General features: G+C 39.7%; 1 protein-coding gene across 1 annotated transcript; it reads left to right on the forward strand.

Moving 5' to 3' along the window:
* Nucleotides 1-761: 761 nt before the first annotated feature.
* LOC118427323 (sodium/potassium-transporting ATPase subunit beta-1-like) lies at nt 762-22,017 on the forward strand. Its single transcript, XM_035837058.1, has 6 exons — nt 762-956; nt 15,891-16,028; nt 17,059-17,173; nt 17,951-18,104; nt 18,907-19,005; nt 19,628-22,017. Exons 1-6 carry the CDS (start codon nt 818-820, stop codon nt 19,904-19,906), a joined length of 924 nt encoding a protein of 307 aa, XP_035692951.1. The 5' UTR covers nt 762-817; the 3' UTR covers nt 19,907-22,017.
* Nucleotides 22,018-22,588: the final 571 nt, after the last annotated feature.

Genomic DNA, 22,588 nt, shown 5'->3' on the forward strand with positions numbered 1-22,588 from the left:
CTCTTTGCACCAGCCCTCAGCCGCTGTTTCTACGGTAGAAACATCGTACAGTACCTTCTGCCATGTCGATTTGATTATATGGAGGACATCCGCGGACGCAACAATTTTCGTCCGTTATCTAAAAAGCAATCGACCGTACCTATCAGTTGCATTTGCATACTCATTTTTATTACAATTTGTTCAATCTACGTACATACCAAAAATCGCGAACATCCATTCCGTTCTTGAGCTAATGCTCCTGCAATCATAATCCTACGCACTAGAGGGCCAAAACTTACGTCACTTCTCTCTGAGCTCAAGAGCTACTAGTATCTAACGCTTAGATATCGCTACCATAGCAGAACACCGTCATGAGAATCAAAACATGAAGGGCCTTGAAGTTCCACTGCAGTACCAACGGGAAGCCGCTAGAGGGCCCAAACTCAAAGTCTAATCATTTCCAGTGTTCGTCACACCACAACAACACACCAAGTATGAAACCAATCCATCTAGTCGTTATCATGTAAACGGACACACACACACACACGCACGCACACACACGCACGCACAAACGCACGCACACACACACACAAACGCACAAACGCTAGTGAAAATCTAATCATAATTTTATATACTTTTATAACTATCATTGTCAACTTGGTAAGTGGTACCAGTCCACAAGTCCGCCAGACGTCGCTTTCAGTGGAATGAGAGATTGACGCAGAAAAACTATTCAACACCCCTGCAATAGAAGATGGTATCATCCACAGCACTACCGAGTGACGTCATCAACGTCAGAGGGCGGAGGAGTCAATCCCAGCATCCTCTCCCCACCAAAATGGCGTCCAAAGCAGGAGAAGGCGACAAGGAATCTCAGGGATTTGTGGCAAATTTGCGACAACAGCTTGCAGATTTGAAGGTCTTTCTTTGGGATCCGACTAGGAGAACTGTCTTGGGAAGAAATGCGAAGAGTTGGGGTGAGTAGTTTGGTTAGATTATGCCGAAAAATGGTGTCGAAACGCACACATGTTCGGTGGGTTCGAATCGTCTTTGGGCACGCCATGCTAGCGACCGTCCGATCTAGCCGGTATTTTTCCACGCGATAGTTTCCGATTCTCCAGACTGTGCGGCCCATATGGAGATATGAGTGTATATGGGGAAGGTTCTATTATTCATATAAGGAACACTACAGGGTGCACTGGCCCACTTTTGGCCCGAAAATTGACGCTAAACATAGTGATGCTCAAGGTCATTTTTGCCGGGTCACGTGTTAGCATGTTCGAGCGGTGCAAAACGCTAAAAAAACCTCAAGGTTTTTCAAAACCAACAAATTGTGATTCCTTTTTACAATAGTGAATTAGTTTTATGAAAAGATGGAAGGAAATTCTTCTGGCTTGTTTTTTTAGCCCTTCTTTTTACTGAGCCACCGCTGGGGCGCGTTAGTATCGGCCAAGCGTATCAAATGGGCTGGGCTTGTTTCCTCACCAATCGCATGACCTTCCCGTCATGGAGCGTTTTTCCGCGCTACAGGCAGCTGGGATGATCGGAACACGTCCCCTGAGAATTATTTCCTGTAATGACAAGCGTGTATGACTTTCACAGTACAAAATAGAAAACTGGAGAGAGAAAAAGGGAGAACTGTTTGAATGTTGGGTGCAGTTCCGCAACGTTTAGCACAAGAGGAGAAGCGGGTTGGACAAAGGGGGAGTGGCCAACGCATCTGTCCACATAGTAGTGATAAGAATGTTTTCTTGCTATCACTGACCACTATATAGCTATTGTCTGACCAAAATGATAAGTTGTCTTGAAGTTGAAGCGGGCTTGAAAGATTTTCAGCCAAATTCTACTGAGCAGCTAGTCGTGTTAACTTACAAATATTTCTATTGTACTGGTTTGAGTTTCAACAAATAATTTTTTCATACAAATTATCTATAAATTTTGAGAAAATAATGAAAATGAAATTGTAAATATAATGATTATCTGATAGGGTAAAGGAATGGAAAAATAATAAAGATGCTAAGTCTAAGTTATTTGGTTCGAAAACAGGAATATGAATCTCATTCTGTTAACAAAGATATGTGCTTCAAGGATGTCATTAAACATATCTTTTTACACTATTACAGTTTTATGGAACCAGAGTACTTGTTGGAAATTTTTATTCTAATACGGCTAGATGGAAAGTAGTAATTCAGGTTATGGTAGTTTTCTTTGAATACAAATCCATTCAAAATTCTCCTTGTGTTTGCAGACAACTAAATTCCTGCATTAATTACTGGCATATACTTACCACAGACAGTCTGTTACTCTTCTGGCTTCGTTCCATTATATGACAAATACCAACCCATTTGTGGCTTGTTAACCAAATAGTAACAAAGGGCACAATGTGTTAATTGGCAATACATACATATACAGTATATAGATAGTCACGCTGTCTAGAATACTAGTAGATGAGGCAGTGTCTATAAATTGTATGCAAATGATTTTGTGTGGATGATTGTACATTATATATTTATGGATACCAGTCTGTATAATTATCAATAGGGTAACATTTGTTGTACAGTAGAAGAATACAGGTTTAAGTTATACAATATAAGATACCTTTGTTTGTGACTTTTCTGAAATTGCAGACTACCATCATTACCTGACCCTAGTGCCGCCAGCACGTTCCATCTTGGTACTGATAAATGGGGCAATTAGCCGCAGTGTGTCCGACCCTTTCAGTCATTGGCTCTCTGTGGGCTAAAACACAAATTCCTTTTCCATTTTGAACCTGGCAACTAGAACACAGGACAAGGTAATTTGTCTGTGACATACATCGTGTACTGATCTCCACTCCAGTGTTGGTTAGAAACCACCGGTCGCTTTTGCAAATATCATATTTTCTCGATTGAAGTATGCACCCCATCTAGAATACATAACCCCTATTTGGGGGAGGTGTCAGATAAATCTGTAGAGCTGAAACATAAATTGGAAAAACTGAAATTAAGTACACACCCCCTTCTTCACCAATCTTGAACGCATCTGGAACCAGATACTGTAAATGTGGTACACGAAAACAATATGTATAGTTTTACGCTATGGCACACTATTTAGTGTAGTAAAAAGTTAATTTCTATTCTAAGGGCGACTCCATAGCTTAGCCTACGTTCTGGCCTTGCAGTTTACCGGGATACACTATAGCTTTGGAATACCCAAAAGCAATCTCAACATGAGATATCTAAGCTTATAGGTAGGAAATTGAAAAACTTTGAACAGTTTCTTGACATGCCCTTGAAGGGTATCAGATCTGCACTCAAGTGATAGCCCATCCTTCAACATGGCCCGGATCTGTTGAGCAGGAAGCTATGATGGATGCTTGACATTTCCTGATAGTCCTTTTAGGTGCTGGAGTACATGTGTGCCTGTGGTCCCTACTAATGCCCTGATGGATAGCACAGCCCTAATGCAGGGCTAATAAAGGGTTAGTTCATTTTGATGAGTTGGTTAGAAGTGTGGTGGCCAGCGCCTCTATGTTGTAGTAGTTGAGCTTTACAAATGATGCGATGCTCTAGAATCTGTCTGCCCTTGAAAATCTGAAACCACAAGTGGCACTTGGACTTGCTGTAATCCCAAAATCTGTTTGCTGTTTCTATTTAGAAAAAAAAGTACTTTATTTCTGTAAATGCATTTAAGTTCATGGTGATTTAATTTCGTGGTAGCGGGAATATGAAGTGTTCGCATTGTTTGTCGAGTTTGCAGAAGCGCCATATACTGTAGTCACAACACACTGCGAAAACCGTGAACATAAAAAACACCGCAAACACTTCCACATTTACAGTATATAGTCTGGCTGCCAGAAAGATAGTCTTGTGCACTTAGACGGTATTAGTGATTACTTGTACCAAAACTTAAGTGTAGCAATTGTGATCAAAGACAAAATGGCTATATTATTATGCATATACAAGTGTAATATATTATTACACACAGGCAGTCCAGTTTTTCATGCTTCCCAGATATTGAATTTCTAAATGCGTGCAACTTTTTTGTGTACTGGTGAGAAATACCAAAGCAGCGTCATAGATGATGTTGTGATCACCTTAATATGATGTGAAGTAACTGAATGGTTTGTTGCCATTTTGGTACATGTATCAGTCTTGCCTTAGAGTTTATTCAGTTAGGCCAGCCTTGTCAAAACTAGGCGGCAGGCGGCGATTTTAGCCGCCTACTTACATTTTTCCAGCCGGCTACTTTGGGGTAGAATTTCAAAAAATAAAAGTTTAAGTCCAGTGCTCCCCGTTACAAAATCCCCCAGTAATTTGTTTTGATAAACCTCTGGCAGTTTTCTGATAGTTGGCCCCCCGGTTAGGGGTCATAGCGGGGAACCTATGCTGAATTTTTTTGAAATTCAGGATTTTTTTGTCAATTCAAAGTTTAAAGATAACAATAAAAGTTACCCAAAATACACCCCCAAACCATATTTAGGGGTCTAAATTTAAAAACTTTCCCAGGGGGAGGCCCCCCAGACCCCCCCTACGGGACGGGGGGACACCCCCCATCCCGTACCTACCCCCCGCTCGCCACTCCGTGGCTCGCCGCAAGCCGCTATGTGCCTTGCCTGCTACTTTCATATATTAGCCCCCTACTCTAAAAGTTTGTGACAAGGCTGGTTAGGGTGGCCCCAATGTGTACCATTGCACAAGGGAAGAACCCGTGTAATAACCATGGTGTAATAACCACGTTACCACAGACGTTATGTTATTGAGGGGTGACCTTGTTGGAGTACTGCTTTGAACCCTATCCTATGGGAAATTGGGGCCACAGCATGTCTCAAGGACAGGTATTTTCATCAGGAGGTCATCAACATGTCTCCTAGAATGACCTGCAATAAAGCAACAAAGAAATCGGATTTTCCACACTGTCGAGAAAGGTACAGAAATGTAACATTGACTGTTGGGTTCTGGACAGTGCATTTTGTGGTATATGCCATCACAAATAATGTCATTTCACACGGAGTCACACGTTTCAGCTAGAGTGAGCTATATAACGTGATGTTTTATTCCTATATCATGACGTGATTGCTTGTGCCTTGACAAAGACTTGATTTGATCAGTGAAGAGTCCAATTTTTGTGTGCTGGCAATTATAGTTTAGTTTTGATCCAAAATAGTAAAGCAGTACGTTGCCAGTATTTACATGTGTTGTATTGAAGTTGTAACGTCAGATGTGAAGAATGTTGGACTGGTATGGCCCTTCAAAACTGACAAAAAGAATCCTTCGAATTACATGTGGTCTAAAACTTAGTAAAAGGAATTAAGACCCCCCATGGGCACCCTTAGAAAAAATTACATTTTCATTTTCCAAAACTACCTTACACGCCCCCAACGTGGACATTAGTAGGCATTACCATTACGCTAAAACAAAATCCTGGCTGCTATGTTAAACCTGATCATACATCAACACAAGACGGTGTACAGCTGTAGTCTATAGATGTTGTACTCACCTATGCACTATACCTGATTAATCCCCAAATTTGCAATGAATATTAATGAGCTGCATTCTTTGTCACACTTTGCTGCTTCGGGTAATTTGTTTTCGTCAACCTTCTTTTTTTATACACAGGAAAATTATTTATGGCAAAGATAGTAAATTGTTGGTTATAATATAGATTCCATTGCACATGCTTGAGCACACATATATTCGGTTGCCGGTGAGCAGCTGGCATACTTAGTGGTTACTTGGCTACCTCAAGCCTTATAAAATGCCTACCCAGCTTTGTCCATTCCCTTGCTGTATTAGACTGTTCACTAGGCTTCTATAGGGCTTATGATAGGCGGTATATAGAGTATGATATGGCTGCTTCAAATGTACTGTCATCTGACTCATCTCGTAACCATTTAGCATTCACTTTTTTAAAATGATAACTGAAAATATTGCTTCTACACTACAGTTTAGATCTTTTTGTGAGGTGGTAAAACTAAAAATTACAACATGCATCAAAATGCTATAGACAAGTAGTTTTCAAGAATATCAAATGAAAATTTACAGAAAAATGTGATCACGGGGAAAATGTTATTGCTAATTCAACTGGTAGTACAGCCAGGAGGTACTGAAAATGCAGAAATCTTTGCGTTGGTTTTATATTCGCGATTTTCGCGGTGGCCACTTCACTGCGAACTTAAAACCACTGAACATTTATCCATTCTAGTTTTCTGACTATAGTCTATGGCGCTACCACAAACGTAAAACCACCGTGAAAACTCCATTTTCCTGCTAGCGCGAACTGATATCCCCGCAAACATTCTCTGCATTTACAATACCCGTCTGAGTAATGAGACTGTTGTATCATGCTCGAGGCACCTCCTCGAACGCAGGACTTACATTTTTCAACCTTCGGAAAGAATCTTTTCCGTTACCGGCTTATCGATACAGGCTAGCAGATGGAAAATATATCTGTATTTTTAGCTCTTTCATTCGTCCGCACTTATATAACTACTTAACTGAATTTTTCAGCTCAGCTCAGGTGAGGTATGTGTTACGTAATGTATCCTGGCCTGTACGTGTAACTTAACTCTACCCAGGGTTCTCCCCAGAGAGTGGAATAAGGGAGGCCCTCCACTATACTCTCAGCCAGCTCCACTATACTATTTTTCAAATTTAGTGTGTTTCTTCCCTATTTTCTTTGTTAGTTTTGCTACAATTAATGACAATTCACAGATTTTTGTGCCAAGTGGCATCACTTTTCCAGTCAGCATTGTCTGCAAAAACTTGTGAATGAGCAATGATCAAAACAATAGTCGTTTTGCCACTTCACAACAAAGGAATCACAACAGTATATTATACTTGTAGTATTTGACACCCTCTGTCATTGCAAAATTAACCCATTTTCATGAAAGCGCAGCGCGTAGGTGCGGGTTATTTTTGCCAGCCCCTCCACTATACTAAAAAATTCTGGGGAGAACCCTGCTACCCTTATTCAGGTACTGTTTGTAAAAAGGGGTGTGGCATGTGCAAACAAGAGTGGGAAAAGTCTACTTGACTTGTCCTGGCTGAAAAGACATTTGTCGCATGTATTGCCTTAGACCAAATAGAAGAGTTACATGTGTTACATTATACGTACAGAGAAAGACATTTGTGCAGTTCAATATTACATTGTTACAGATAGCTTACATGTATGTATAGAATAACATACACAAGTACTATTAGATATTGATCCATGGGACAGTCAGAGTTGAATTTTGTGAATTTCTTAGAAAAAGCCATCTACACGGATTACTATATAGATATGAAAAATTACTTCTCTATGGATTTTGACACCTTTAATTTGAAGGTAACCTTCCATTTGGGAGCTGGCTGACATTGGTTAATACAATTTGGCTAGGTGCCACATCTTAGTATAATAGGGAGGCTACGAATGATATATGGTACCAAACCCTTCAATGTTTCCATTGTCCTTTAGTTGTTAAAGTTTAACCAGGGTTTTCCTTGACATTTTGTAGCTGGTCATGTATTAAAACTGCAGTTTGTTAATAGTTCTTTTTTAGATGGTCTGCAAAATTGTCCCACATACCAAAAGTGTTCGTTTGCATGAAGTGGAAAGTGTTGTCTATATTCGACCCTCCACACCTTAAAAGCTTAACTGTTCCATGTCACTTTCCTTTAGCTGTGCCTCAGCTATATTTAGCACCAGTGTTCAGCTCTGGAACAGTTCTTCCTGTCAGCTCAGTTGTGCATAGGTTGTAAGGGGCCCCCCCATTCTATGACTTTGATCCTATAAGTTGTGCTTCAAGAAGCGTAGGGGGCATTTCTGTTTTTCTTAGATTTTTTAGGCTCTATTTCATAAAATTTCACCTTCAAAATTTAGGGAAAATCATTTCTGATTGTTATAGACTGCAAGATTTTCTGCCCCAAGACCCCCTAGAAATTACATAACAATGACGTATGCACTGCTTGCCACATGGCTTCCGAGGGCTATAATTCCCTCTAAGCTGTAATAAAATCCTGGTGAGAACACTAATTGGGTGTTTGTACATTTACTTGTGAAATATTGAGGTCTATTCCTGCATTTTTAAGACACGTAGTAGAGAAGAAAGTATTCCAAGATGTAGAAAGAAGAAACAGAAGCCTAGGTGTAAAATTTACACACCTCAACAAACTGTCGTTCCATCACTTGCTAGTAAGTAATTCTAGTGACTCTAGTAATCATTTGTCTATATCATTTGTTCAGTAATGAATGAAGATGGAATATGATAATGTACATGTACACGCAATTTGTCAAACAATTTGAGATTTATTGAATATATCAAAGTCTAGTATCAGTTTGTTCATGTTTAGAAATGGAAACATTTTCCCCCTCAGCCTCACACTTTATGGCCGTAGTCGTGATAGTTCTAATGACGTGCACAGGAAGGTCACCCCTTCGTCACATTTATGATAGAATTAACCTTGAGTCGGGTAAGCCCGGGGATGCATTATCATCTTACCATGCAGGCAATGGAGGGGAGCAAAATGCCAAAGTGCCATAGGGGAGCGTACGTCTATTCCAGTTATTCTGTGGGTTGTCTGAAAAATTAACCATGCTAGAATCTACGAAAAGGAAGACGTAACGTGAAAAGGAGATTTTTGAAAAGGAAAGAAGTTTTAGTTATTCTGTGGGTTGTCTGAAAAATTTAACCGTGCTAGAATCTACTAAAAGGAAGACGGAAAGTGAAAAGGAGATTTTTGAAAAGGAAAGCAGTTCTGGTCACCTACGGTTATATTTTGTATCAGAGACAGAATGGTATATATTTATATTTTGCAGGAGGAGAAAGGAATATAAATGATGTCTTTTATAAAACGGTATTTCAAGCTTTCGATTTTAGCGTACGCTACATCTATTCACCAGGAAAGACGTACCATACATCACTACGAGCACATGTCTTAGTGATATATGAGTGCACGTCAACTTGGCTTAGTCCAGGCTTCAACACAAGACTTTGAAGAGATTTTGTTTGGCATTTGAAATACTTTGACTGAGTATAGAGTACTTCAAGTAGTGATGCTGGCTTATCATTAAAACAAGTTATAACCACCTCTACTTGTCCACAAAGAATATGCATAACTGAAAGATTTATTTTGCTTCTTTTCGGTTGTCATTCCCATTTTTACAGTACATTCCTTACTGCTTATTTATGTTTCGACGACATTTGTTCTTAAGAGAGAAGACTGTTATTAGCAAGTTATCAGACAACAACACATTGAAACTCTACAAGTTGCTTACTTCTACAACCGAAGATAATTATAGGAAAAACATATCCCATGAGAAGAGTATAGACATTAGTGCAACAGATTCAGGAATCGTACCATTAGTCAAAAGGTGAATGCTTTGCCACAAAGTACTAGCACCCTCCAAGGAGGTTACGCTTTCTAGGCATCAGCTCACACCACTGGATCCGAATTCCTTTGGGAGAAATTTACATGTGCCCCGCCCCTTTCTGTAGGTCACCTTGAGGTCAGCTGGTATGCTTCAATGAAGAAAGGTGTGTGTGTGTGTGGGGGGGGGGGGGTGCATGCAATGCCTTGTTTCAGTGTAGAATAAGAACAATTTTTTAGTCTTTTTGCACAAAAGATTTTTTAATAGAAACTATAACTTTGTATAGGTCATAATGTAGAAAAAACATGATAACGTCAGGTGGGCCTAGAAAAAATGTAACAGTTGTGTGTCCTGTTTCCCAACCTGTCCTAGAAAAACCTGATGACCCTACACTTTTTCTGGGTGGTGGAGTCACATACTGCTTGTTATATCTGATGAAGGATATCTTTATCCACAGATTTGTAACAACAAAAATGCACAAAATTAAAGTTTTATATTGAAAATATAAGTGTCTTCATGCATTTCAGTTAAGAGTTTTGGCCAACGTCTAAGCCAAAAATAAAAAAAAATAAGAAACATAATCCTCACTTACAGACCCAGGAACAGGGAAAAACAACTTTTTTTTCCTAGACCCTACCATTATTTGAAAGAAAGAAGACCTTGTTCCAATAACAACCAGGGAGATTGGAAGATAGATTACTCTGTTATCTGCCCTGAAGTCCACATTGGAATAAAGGCTGTTGTATCAATACATCATGCCTAATTTTCCACCTAACTCGCTGGTGCATATAATTGTGGTCCACTGTGACTCCGTTTTCATTTCCAGTTCAGTACGACTTGGCTATCAGTCATACGCACGTTAAGCATATCATTGGAGTTGGCTTTCGCAGATCTTTGAGATAGACAACTTTGATAATTGAAACTAAGTAATACGTATACGAATGAGGTCATATTATAGGTTTGAATATGTTAAACATGTCCTTTGATACTGTAAATGCATTTACTTTAAGTTTGTGGGGATTTAATGTCGCATTAGCGGAAAAAAGGACTGTTTGCGGTGGTTTCAAGTTCGCGGTAGCACTATGCGCTGTCTGTAGTCTCTTACTGCTATGGAAAAAATATTCGCGTTGGTTTTTAGTTGGCGGCAAATTTGCAACATGAAAACATAAAACCACTTAAATTTCTGCATTTACAGTAAATCTTGTGACGCTAGATTTCTAGACAAATTAGTAGGTATATACTGTAATGTAGGAAGTCTAGAAACTGCTTGTAAATATAGCATACTACTGATTGTCCAGGATTTTCTTTGTCATTTGTAAAAAGGTAGTATTATTTTTGCAAGAAAATACCCAGATATCGGTCCCCATTTTATTGATTATTCATACGTACATATAGATAAAATTTGTCCATTAGGTGTTCTGCTATCCAGAGCTCGGAATACATATCATAATTCATATGTGTGCCCAAATTGGAACTGTGCACTTAGTTCTTGATTGTGACTAGTGTGAGTGCACTTAGATATTTATGAAGGGTCATGTATGTAGATACAATGGCAAAGGTTCTATTGTACACTTGTAAAATTTTATTTCAGACATTTTAGTGTCAGAAAAGATTTTGACACATTTGGCTTTATTCCTTCTTCAAAATTTCAGCAACAGAATTTCATAACTGAATTGTAAAGAGGCAATAGGGTTTGAACGTAGGCATTGCTCAGTGCTTTACTATATTACCCCAAACTTGTATCCCCAAAAAATGAATTTTGAGCCCTGAATGGTGCAAGTCTGAATAAACACGAGTGGATTTGTTACTGCTAATTATAGATGAGAACTTGAGAAGGTTAGGTGGAGACAGAGAGACCAAGGGTAGGATAGGGGAGCAACTGGGTCAACAAAGTAGAAATAAATCTCAAGGTTAGATAACATGATATGTGTGTGTCATGTCCTTGTTCTGAACAATCTCATTAAAAAGATGTGCGTCCAGAGACCATAAAGTATTCATAATTCTAAGCCCATATTTCAAAATCCCATTTTCTTTTACAAAGAAAATTATGTTTTTGAGAGTATTTGTGTGTGTCCGTGTTCACACTATAACTAGAGAATGCCATCATTAATTGTTGATACTTGGTATGTTGGTAGGGCATGATTAGATTTTGAATTGATAAAATTTTGGGTCTCCTGGTGAATTGTTAAGGTACTGCAGACGATCTCTGATGTTCTGGGCAAGCTATGGTCACGATTTTTGTTTTGGAAGAAGTGACGTATAAGATATGGGCCCTCAAGTTTAATTTTTGATTTGTTAAGTTTAACTTGATTCTCTTAGTCTTAGTCATACAGACTAAACATATGGTATTTTATGCCCTTCTAAGAAGTGTGGTATACTGGACAAAATTTCAGCTGCTTCCTATGAGCAATTGGGGTATTAAAACAACATCTAGTTCGCTTGTGAATAATTTAGTGCAATAATCTCACCCCCGAGAGGCGTATATGGCACAAATGTACGTCACATACCTTGTGGTAGTAATCTGTGACATGCCAGCCATTAGGAAAGAACATGGCAATAATGGAAGGTGAATTATAGGCTGACCTGAAATAAAAGGACCTATCTGTAGAAGAATAAAAGAATGTTCATGCATTAAACGTATACTTTGGACTTCCAGCTATCATTTTGAGTTACATGTATGAAATAGCCAAAATATTAATAATTCTTCTAAAGACCTATATAAAGATCTGCCTTAATATGCTTTCATTTTGTATGATATAATGACAGTAACAATTATCTTGATTACCTATCCATACCTAGCATGGGCTAAATGTATTGAGTTTGATAGATAAAGTATAAGTGTAGAGAGGTTATGCCATATTCCATCTATAAATCTACGAAGTCTCTTCTCTCTTCTTTAAACATATGGAAGCAAATTAACAGTTTTTTTCATCACTTCATAGTTTTAACATAAAATAATTCTTCTTCATGACCATAAGAGGCATCTAACAAACAAAAATCTTGACCATATCTTGTTCAGAACATGAAACGTCAAAACCCTGAAAGCCATGCTGTAGCACCATAAAAAATCTAATCATTTTGAGGTATATCGTCACGATCACCCATAGACCAAATAATCAAGGCAGTCCATCCAGGAGTTGTACTATTCATACTAGCCTTGTTACCAAACCCCAGCCCGACATCAAAGTATCTATCGTACACACGAAAGATATTTCTGAGGTTTGGGTATGGTATTCAGGCTAATACAAACATTCATACTTACAAATGCTACCAAAAACATAACCTTCTTGGCAAAGATACACCATTAGTATTACCAGTACATGTGTGACTGTGTAGTAGTGATTGACAGACTTCAGTCTTTAGTTTAGGCATCCAATCATGATGAGACATTATCAAGTTAAACTGTTCATACACAATCAAAAATTCGCACATACAAACACTACCAAAAACATAACCTTGGCAAAGGTACACCATTAGTATTACAGTGTACAAAATACTTTTCTGAGCCAGGTTGCACACTGTGCAACGTGGGGCAAAAACTAGGTTGCACAACTGAATTTCAAGTTGCACTACCTACAATTCACTAATTTCTAAAAAAATACATAAACTTTTACTATCATTTACTTATAAGCTTGTTTGTTTCAAACTAAAAATCAAGTAAATTGACAACAAAATAGAGTTCTGAGGCTCGAAATCTAAGTTGCACCCTGTGCAACCTGAGCTTAGAAGTAAGTTGCACCAAGCAAAAAGTGGTTGCAATGTGCAAGTGTGCAAGTGGGTATTTTGCACGCTGTATTACCAGTACATGTACACGAATGACTGTGTCTGTAGTGATTGATTGACAGACTGCAGTCTTAAGGCATCCGATCATAATGACGAGTTGTCCAATTATGTCCCATCTCATGTCTGTGATGAGATCTCATAATCATGTCTCTCAATTCTGTTCCCGGATTAATCATCAATTACTGTATTCCATAATAACTGCATGATATGATCATGCGGAATCCACCCAGAGTAATTTCATATCTTCCACGTTCCTTTCTGGCTTAGCACAATAGGATTATGATTGATAAGAAGATGAAAATTTGATGTATATCATTTTGTATTCCCCAAGTCAGTACTTGATTGCTTAGCTGCTTATTATGTGTTAAAGTAACTGTGTACTAAAAGAAGAAATAAAAGTGTTATTATATCAGAATTGAATATCAAAATTTGTACCTTTAGATCTGGTTATTCTTTTGATATAATGTTACAGAGTTTTGTACCTGAATACTGGAAAATAGGATTTATGTGCAAGAATAATTTGCATGTGAAACATAATATGCAAATAAGCTTTTTGTAGTTTTAAAGATCACACAAAATGGCACTAAATATCAAATTTTTCACACACAGTAAGCCCATTCCCAATTCTGGAATCACTGCTATAGAGAGAAACTGGGTTAAAACCGTGTAGGGAATATACTGCCAGGGATGTGTGCACATTTAGTTTCCCTCCTAATCGCGCTCACAAATCTTAATTTCTCCCCCGAGCATCATGTAACAAATGCATTGTCATACTTAGCACTACAACCTTGTGTAGTGTACATCGCCATCAACATACATATACACGTTTAATTAAAGCTCCCTATTCTATGTTTCGTCAATGTATTTACATTGGGCCATCGAAAACGTGACGGTACTACACTAGGCCTCCTTAATCCTTGTAAATCACCCACAGAGTATGGAGCTAGCCTAGCTGGCAGGTTGGTTAAGCCAGCAGCTTTACGGTACTTGAAGTAGCCTTTTGTGTAAGCCTGCTATAGCCTAGTAGCCAGGCAACAGAAAGGTTGCTGATGTCATATCTATCAAAGTCTGGAGTAGCAGCCCTGTATGTTCATCCATGTTGTTGGCTGAATGCCACGGAAGCCAAGCCGCCAGAGAATGCACGGGCTATGTTGTTTCTCTTGTTTGTACTTATGTGCACTTGAACTGACTACGAGAGCACAGAAGTCAATGACTTCAAATGCACAGAAGTCCAAACACCAAAAACAACATGGCGCCTACATACCGTTAATACTTTGGGTCACCCTGAAGTTTACGCAAGGTCGGGGGAGTGTGTTTCGGCCGTGTATGGCATACTGTGCAACAAAATACACGTATAGCAAGGACGGTGTGGCATTTCATACTGTGCAACAAATATCCAACACATTTATCATTATTATCATATGCAGATGGGATACAGTGGTATTCTAAAACTACCTTTCAATGCAAATAAATACTTGTCTAAGAAATACCTTTAAGTTCGGGAGGCTTTCAGTTTGCAGTATGGAGAAAAACGAGTGTTGCCTTTACAGACATCTATCTTGTCGGAAACCACTTGGGTAGGGGTCCTACAGATGGACAGGACAGTTGCTTTCTGTAGTGCTAGCATGATTTACTATCACTGATCTAACTGTGTCTACCCTCTGGATACATTGCACTTCTTGATGTTTATAGATATGTATAGTACGTAGATGTAATGCCTAGGCAAGAGGGTAAGAAGGGAAAAAGAAAGTTGGCAATGGTTTAGAGTTTACGTTGAAGCGGTCACCGTGAAAACCCCACACTTGAAACCAACATTTCTACATTACAGTATTCTCTACTGTACTCTGTGGTCTCCTGACAGGTTCTACACATGTACTGTGTATTTATACACAGGGCAAAATCAATCCTAACATTTGTTAATGGGGTTAGTGTGCTCGGACAGTGCAAGCTGAAAGAGAAAAGTGCCCTTCCTATGAATTATGCATGACCAGATATGTTGTTAATGGGGGTTAGCTGTTTCTCTGTAATCTACATCTGAAAAGCCTGGCAGCGTATATCATGGGCATGGTTGTGTTACATAAAGATGTGGGTGATTAAAACGGACAGGCTTGGATATGGATAGGATTTGAAGTACGTTCTATATCTTGTGATGCATTCCAGTGACGTCTGGCTGGAAAACCCTACGTGAACGTGCATATGTCATTCCTAATACATGTATCGTGGTACCTTTAGAATCAATTCACTTTGGAATAAACTTTCTAGAATTTGTGTAATGTCAATATTCCATTTGAAATAGCACTTTTCCATAATAACATGTAATGTTGATATGACCTTGTTCCAGACCAGGTGATATTTTGGGTTATCACATGGGCTTCTACTTGTATCTTGTGGCCTTCCGGGGAATCCTTCAAACTAGCTTTGCATGGCCAAGTGCGCCATTGTTGAAAATTTGCATACTGGAATTGGATGTTAGAATTGCTGTTGTTAAAACTTAAAACTCTTGTTTCAGGACACTTGCATTCCGTATCGCAATGTGTGTATTCTAGGGTGGGTATGACATAAAGAATATTACACAGTGTATTACGCATCGTCCTTGGTCCCTGAGCCCTCTAGCGGTTTGGATTGTAGTGCGGTCTTCGGCCATCAGGCAATCCTACTCGTGGTCTGGCATGTACCTGTACCTTGGGTGATACAGACTATACCGTATTGTATTCTACATTGTATATGTACTAATGGATAACCAAAAGACATTGTAGACAAGGTGTGACTTGACTTATTGAGTGTTGTTTTTTTCCCTACAGGTGAGGTTGGCCTGTTCTACCTGATCTTCTACTCCTGCCTGGCATGTTTCTTCGCCATCACCCTGATTGTCTTCTACCAGACTCTGAGCTGGGAACAACCAACCTACTGGGCCGGCAAAAACTACATGAACATCCCTAGTAAGTACCAGCCTGGGTACCATCAGGGTAGTAGTTCGCTTCTGCTAGCCGTCTAGAGACCTGCACATTCAAACCTTTTGGTGGTGATGTCAGTTAATGAGAGAATTAAGGAATGGGTTCCAGAGCACTCGTTCAATGACAACAGGCCCTCCCACAAGCGGACGAAGGGATTCCTTAATTCGCTCATGTGTAGGGACCAATCAGCGTCCTTGTTCAAAATTTGGATGATTTGGATGAGATGTCAGGGTTCCCAGACAGAATAGCAGATAAGCGACTGCAGGGATAAACAAGTCCACTAGCCCTATTGTCCAGGGCAAGTGAAAGTGCTGTTAGGGCAAGTGCATGTCCTACCCCACTTGTCCGATCGGGCAAGTAAGATTTTTCCATTGATTTTAGTGCAATTTTGATATACTTGTTACCTTTTACAGTCATGACATCAAGCAATTGTCTACAGAGAATTCCATTGCTGGAAGTGAAAATGCATATACTAGTAACAGTGACATTTGAATTTTGGGCAAGTGAAGAATTGGTCCGGGCAAGTACATTTTTTATGTGCTTGCCCGATAGGACAAGTGGATTTTAGAAAACTTGTTCAACCCTGGACTGTGTATTCTACTGGAAAGGGTGTCAGTCCTTAGGACGGGACGTTAAGCCTTTGTCCACTGATCATTGTACTTGAGTTGAATTGTACAAAATGAGTTGAATTTCCCCGAAACAATGAACCTATAAATACTGTACATAGCGTCTGTCTTCTCAGTCATGACCAGTGGAAAAGTAACTCTTCAGTGAGCTACACAAGATTACTCTTTCTTGAATAAAGACTCTTTTTACACAACCATTGCTTTATTCTCACCAACATTTCGGTGACCGTCTGTCACCTTCTTCAGGGCAATTCTGACTGGCTCACAGAATAAAGCATTGGTTGTGTAAAAAGAGTCTCTTTATTCAGTGACGTACCAACCTGATGAATCTATTCACGCACTCTTTGTTTCTTTCATGACAGTATGTTGTTTGTTTGTTTGTTCCTCAGGTGTGGGGTTCCGCCCTAACATCAGAACCGAGGGTAACATCGCCTTCAACCCCACCCAAGCCAAGTCCTACGACAAGTACATTAAGATGCTGGACAGCTACCTGGCACCGTACAAGTGAGTCAGAAACTCTAAATGGTCATGAGCATACAGAACTATCCATTCTGTTTTAATAGAGCCCATGTGTTAAAGTAAAGCTTAAGTTAGAATTGAAAAACCTATGGTACTATGCTAAATATATTACAACGTAAAGTTTTCTCTAGTTTTACATAACTTAGAATTCAGTGCGCTCTCACTGTTTGAAACTATTTTAAAGGAAAGCTTAACTTACCTGAAAAACCTACAATACACTGCTAAATGTACCACAAAATTTTACATAAGTCTGTCAGAACTCAGTTTGCCCCTACTGTTTGAAACGGACTGGTTGCATTTGTTGACTTCTGATATATATTAATGGAGCTTTTTGAGCTGGCATTCTTTGTAGACCCTCCCAGCATTGCCCGCAACATTGGAACACTGGCTAACTTGTTGATGCCCTCTAATTCATCTGAAAATTCCTCAAAGTTAATCCTTTGGAAAGCCAGCTCAAAAACCCCATTCATACAAATCAGACCTTATTTAGACATACCACCACGTGACATCATCAAACTTGATCTGTCAATCAAGTTGCTGTCAGGACGGTGGGAATTTCAAATGGTAGAGCACTAAGTTTTGACGGACTTCGGTGAAACAAGTGAACTTGACTTTGGGGTATATTATCATGTTACAGTAGGCATTTCAGTTTTAAGCTAAACTTTCCCTTAAATCTTGCATGAAAAAGATTTGGTTTTGAATATTCTGGTACATTTCGTTAGACTAGAGTTGCTCTGACGCTATAGTTTGGATGTCTTTCAGTAACGCGACCGCGGACCCCTACGTAGACTGCACCTCAGGCAAAGCCCCCAAGGGGAAGCTGTGCCAGTTCGACATCTCTCAGCTCGGCCCCTGCGCCACATCTCCGTATGGATACGACCAGGGCAAGCCTTGCATCCTGCTCAAGTTCAACAGGGTAGGTTTCTACTGTAGTGGTAACGTAACTGTGAGTCCAATAGTCCAATTGTCCCGGGCAAGTAAAAATACTGATCGGGCAAGTGCATGTCATATATACTTGTTACTTTTCACAGTCATGACATCAAGTAGTGGTCAACACAGAAAAATAGAGCTGATGATAAAAGAATTATATTGTTGAAAGTGAAAAAAAAACATAATGTAAATGTTTGTTTTTTGGGCAAGTGAAAACTTGGTTCGAGTAAGTATTTTTTACTGTACTTGCTCAATAGCACAAGTGAATTTTAGAAAACATTATACCCTGGACAGAGAAGGTCAGTAAAAGATATTGATAAAAACTTGTCACAAGATTGTAATAAAGTGTACACTAGGTTTGAGATGTCCCTGTAGCTCAAGTGGTAGCAGCATCACAGTTAAACTGCTGGGTCCAAATAGGTCCTGGGAAAACACGATTCAATCCTCAGGGCTACACCCGTCTTTCGAAAGGACTACAAAATTGGAATCCAGTGTTAAATGAAATGCCTTAAGCATGTTTAGGAGCTAGCAGTCCCTCCCTACATACATGTAAATATACCCTGCAGCTGAAACAGTAAGGAAACTTGCTGACCTAATTGCCGAAAGGAACTACAAGGGTCTGAAGAAACAAAAAAAGAATATACTGGGTACAAGGACAAAACATTATTGTCTGCTCAATATGAAAGAGATGTCTTCCCATATAGCTATCATGTTATCAAGTTTAGCCCTACCATACATAAGATGTCAGTTGTTCAGTGTGTGAACAGTGATGTTGTACGTTTGTGTAGGCCTTTGGTTGGGAGCCTGTTGCCTACAACACCGTCCCTGACAGACTGGCCGCCATGAACTTCACCAACGGTGCTGGTACCGTCCTGTGCAAAGGCAAGGTAAGGAAAAACGGGTCAATGTTCGCTATCTATTGTTCCATGTGGGATCTAATGGTGTTTGATTCTTGACGTGTAGCAAACATTGCTGTTTTTTCTGTAGATGATTTCATACTAAGTAACTTTTGTAAGTGTATGCGAGAATTCCTCTATATCGTGCACCTGTGTTTGATCTGTTCTAAGGTGCTATACAATGCACACATTTCCATCTGTTTTAACCTGGAGTCAAAATGGAGGTATAGTTTTTGGGTCGTTTGTGTGCGTGTGTATTCGGCCCCATATATTATGAACCTCTGGATGGATTTCCTTGATCTTCAGGTCCATGCCCTCTATTGACTAACCTTGGTACTGCAGCAGGACTTTTTTTGTTGATACAGTAGAAGCCGTTTAATTGCCATGCATATTTTGTGCAATTATCCGGGTGGTGCAACAAAGCGAAGTTATTCAGCTGCACCACACTACCTCGGGATTTTGTGATTCTGTGCAATTTAACAGAAGTGTGTGGTAATCCGTTGTGCAACTAACTGGCTTCTACTCTATTTGGTCATGGACGTGATATGGTCATTGTTTTTTGTGGCAGGTAGCTTTTGATGTTTTGCTAAATGACTGTTGCTTATTTTCTCAGTACGCACCTGACAGGAACGCCCTGAACGGGGATGACATCAGCTACTACCCCCGCGAGTTCAGCCCCAACTACTTCCCCTTCGTGGGTCACATCGGCGGGATCGACGCCACCTCCAAGTACCTGAGTCCGCTCATCGCCGCGCAGTTCAACAACGTCACCACCAACCGTAACATCCGCGTGCTGTGCGAGGCCTTCTCCGGGAACATCCAGGCCAGCGACCGGACAGAAGACATCGGGCGCTTGCAGATCGACCTCCGCGTGTCCGCCGGAGCCAACTAACGATTGCTTTCCCCTAGAAGGTTGATGAATAACTAGGGTTTTAGCGTAAAGGGGGGAGGAGTGGACTAAGGATGTATTTATTCCTGTTCTAGGCCACTGATTGTGTTCCACAGTGCATGTTTGCAGGATTTCACAAGCTACTGTAGATAACAGCATCATACATAAAGGTCCAGACATTATGGACAAACACCAAAAAAGTATATAGAGAAGAGTTAACCACTGTTGAACCCAAAGTTACTGATATCCTTGTTAGCATGAGAAACCTCTATAGTAGACCAAGCAAGCAAACAGTTCCTATCCAACATTGTGTGGTGTAAGCTGCACTAAAGAGTTAAGGGGAACCGAAATGCAATTCCCAAGCATTGTATACACTTGTAGAATTATAGAACTTACCTGTTTTCCATTCATATCCACATGTAAATAGAAAATTCAGGGCCCTTTTTTTTTCTTTTTTTTAATTTTTCCTCTCCCATGGAGAATGAATCGCTGCTCCCCCTAGAGATTCCATCGTGTAGTGCACCTTCGTATGTACATTATATAACCCTCCTCCTCTCGTAGGCAGTACACACACTTCAAACACTTATCAATGAATTGTCTAAGATGTAAAATTCACTGTTGTGACTAGGCTGATTCTTCTGTCAGTCTACAGAGTACAGCTAAATACAGAAATGAATAACAGTTCTTGGTTTATGGATGGAAATGTTTTATTTCCCTGTAATTTTGAGTACTTGTATGAACTGTGATGCTTGTGTAATCTATGTACGTGTACCCCAGAAACAAACTTAGGTGGCCGCTGGCCATTTAAAGGTAATGCGGCCGTTGAATTTTGCTCTTACGTAGGGGGCGTTTTTTAAACATAGTGTTTACCGTGTGTAACAGAATGTAACTAGTCAAAACAGCTCCTAACAACCAGCTATGTCAAATTGCAAACCTCTGAAAGAAAAAGAAAACACAACCGCTCTAATGATATTACTAGGTTGAGGCTTTGTCACGTAGATAAATATGTAGATATATTATATATACGTGTCTGTATACCACCCGGACCTGACCGTAGCTCCTGCAAGAGTTTGCGTTCCTTTCCCTGTAGTGTGTAGATGGTGTTAGTAGCCTCCCTCTCTACAGAGTTTGATGGGATTTTAGACAATTTAGATTGACTGTGTCTTCCCTGTAGGGAGGGAGACGTTGGTGTATGTAGACAAGTCTTATATGCAATCTACCACTCGCTTCTCTTGGGTTTGTTAGCACACGTAGTCGGTGGGTCGGTTGATTTCTCATGTTATTAAAGTAGCGAGGGAAGTAGTCAAGTAAAAGGTTAATTGATAAAAAAAAATGTGGATCTTTTCGGATTCTTCTAAGATGCAATGATTTTTATGTGGAGGGACGCAGCGTATGGCGGCATGGTTGGCACCTGACAAACAGTTTGTGGTTCTCACTTTTTGTATTACCGGAAATGCATCTCGAACAAACGTAGATGTTGCGAGCATAATGTCTGTATGGATGTACCAAGTCTGTGAAAAAGACAAGAATCTTCTTATTGTTGTATTCCAGTGTATCCAAGTTTTTCGTAGCAAACGGTATCTTGGACATGTTGTTTTACATTTGCTCTGTACTGTACTGTACTTTTGGATAGGAGAATTTTTTTTCACAACTTGCTTTCTACCTCTGTTGTCAGGGTGGATGTTCCGTTTGGAACATACCAACCAAAATTCCTGTGGGAACAAAGATTTGGAAAAAGATTGTCGCAGACGCTGTCTGTAGCATCGCAGTAGGCATATTTTGGTCTGTATAGTATGGAGTGATGTTCTAGCGAAGTTTTTCCGCAATTTTAACCATACAGGTGTCCCAGTCATGCCATTGTCGGCTCTCTCCACTTTAAATACTCCCCTTGTTTTCCCCAGCATGTTAATGTGTTTGAATTGAGATTATAACTTTTTTTTCCTAGTTGAAGATTTGTATTTTGCACCAGGAGACATTTCTAATCGGACACTCCTTTTGCCTGTATCAATTTTCTTTCATTTTTGTACCGGCACTTTTAATTTTGTGGCTGTTGATTACTTTAAGCAAGTGTTTGATGAATTTTAATTGAATAAAGTTCCCAATAAAAAAATCCACGAGTTGTTTTTTGTCTTTTACTGTGTGAAAGTTACTTTAGAGAAGACGTGTAGGAACCAGAAAACATATTTGAGTGTGTGTACGAGCGTGTGTGTGTGCATCTGACATCTTAGTAATAAAATTCAGCGGTACTGAGTAGGGCTGGGTACCGGTACAGAAAATTCAGGTCCAGGTCCAGAGGATCAGGTCCGGACCTGAACCTGGACCTGATGCAGTATGACTCATACCAATGGTCCATTTCACTACAAAGAAATCTGTTTGGTGGAGTATTAGACTTACACTGGCGTTTTAAAATCCTACAACGCTATTTGCACCTGTGCGATTGGCTGTAAAACTTAGTAGAAATTACTATAAACTCTACTCTACTTCACTCTTGTTATTTTCTTCCACCTGCAAGCGGCAAAACGTGTGAATGCCTGATAAAATAATCTGTTAATTTTCTAATCGGTCCAACATCCGGTCCACCTAATTTTTTCAGGTCCGGTTTTTCTGGACCGGTCCAATAAGAAAAACCGGTTTTGTACCGGTACGCTGTACCGATACCCAGCCCTAGTACTGAGTATTTAGTTG

Source organism: Branchiostoma floridae, chromosome 12, assembly GCF_000003815.2.
Source record: "Branchiostoma floridae strain S238N-H82 chromosome 12, Bfl_VNyyK, whole genome shotgun sequence".
In the NCBI taxonomy this organism is placed as follows: domain Eukaryota; kingdom Metazoa; phylum Chordata; class Leptocardii; order Amphioxiformes; family Branchiostomatidae; genus Branchiostoma; species Branchiostoma floridae.

What these genes read in the sequence shown, in the direction of transcription:
- LOC118427323 (XM_035837058.1), top strand. Translation starts at nt 818, where the DNA reads ATGGCGTCCAAAGCAGGAGAAGGCGACAAGGAATCTCAGGGATTTGTG. An exon ending in AAGAAATGCGAAGAGTTGGG is followed by an intron (nt 957 to 15,890) that starts GTGAGTAGTTTG and finishes TTTTCCCTACAG; the next exon opens with GTGAGGTTGGCCTGTTCTAC. An exon ending in AAACTACATGAACATCCCTA is followed by an intron (nt 16,029 to 17,058) that starts GTAAGTACCAGC and finishes TTTGTTCCTCAG; the next exon opens with GTGTGGGGTTCCGCCCTAAC.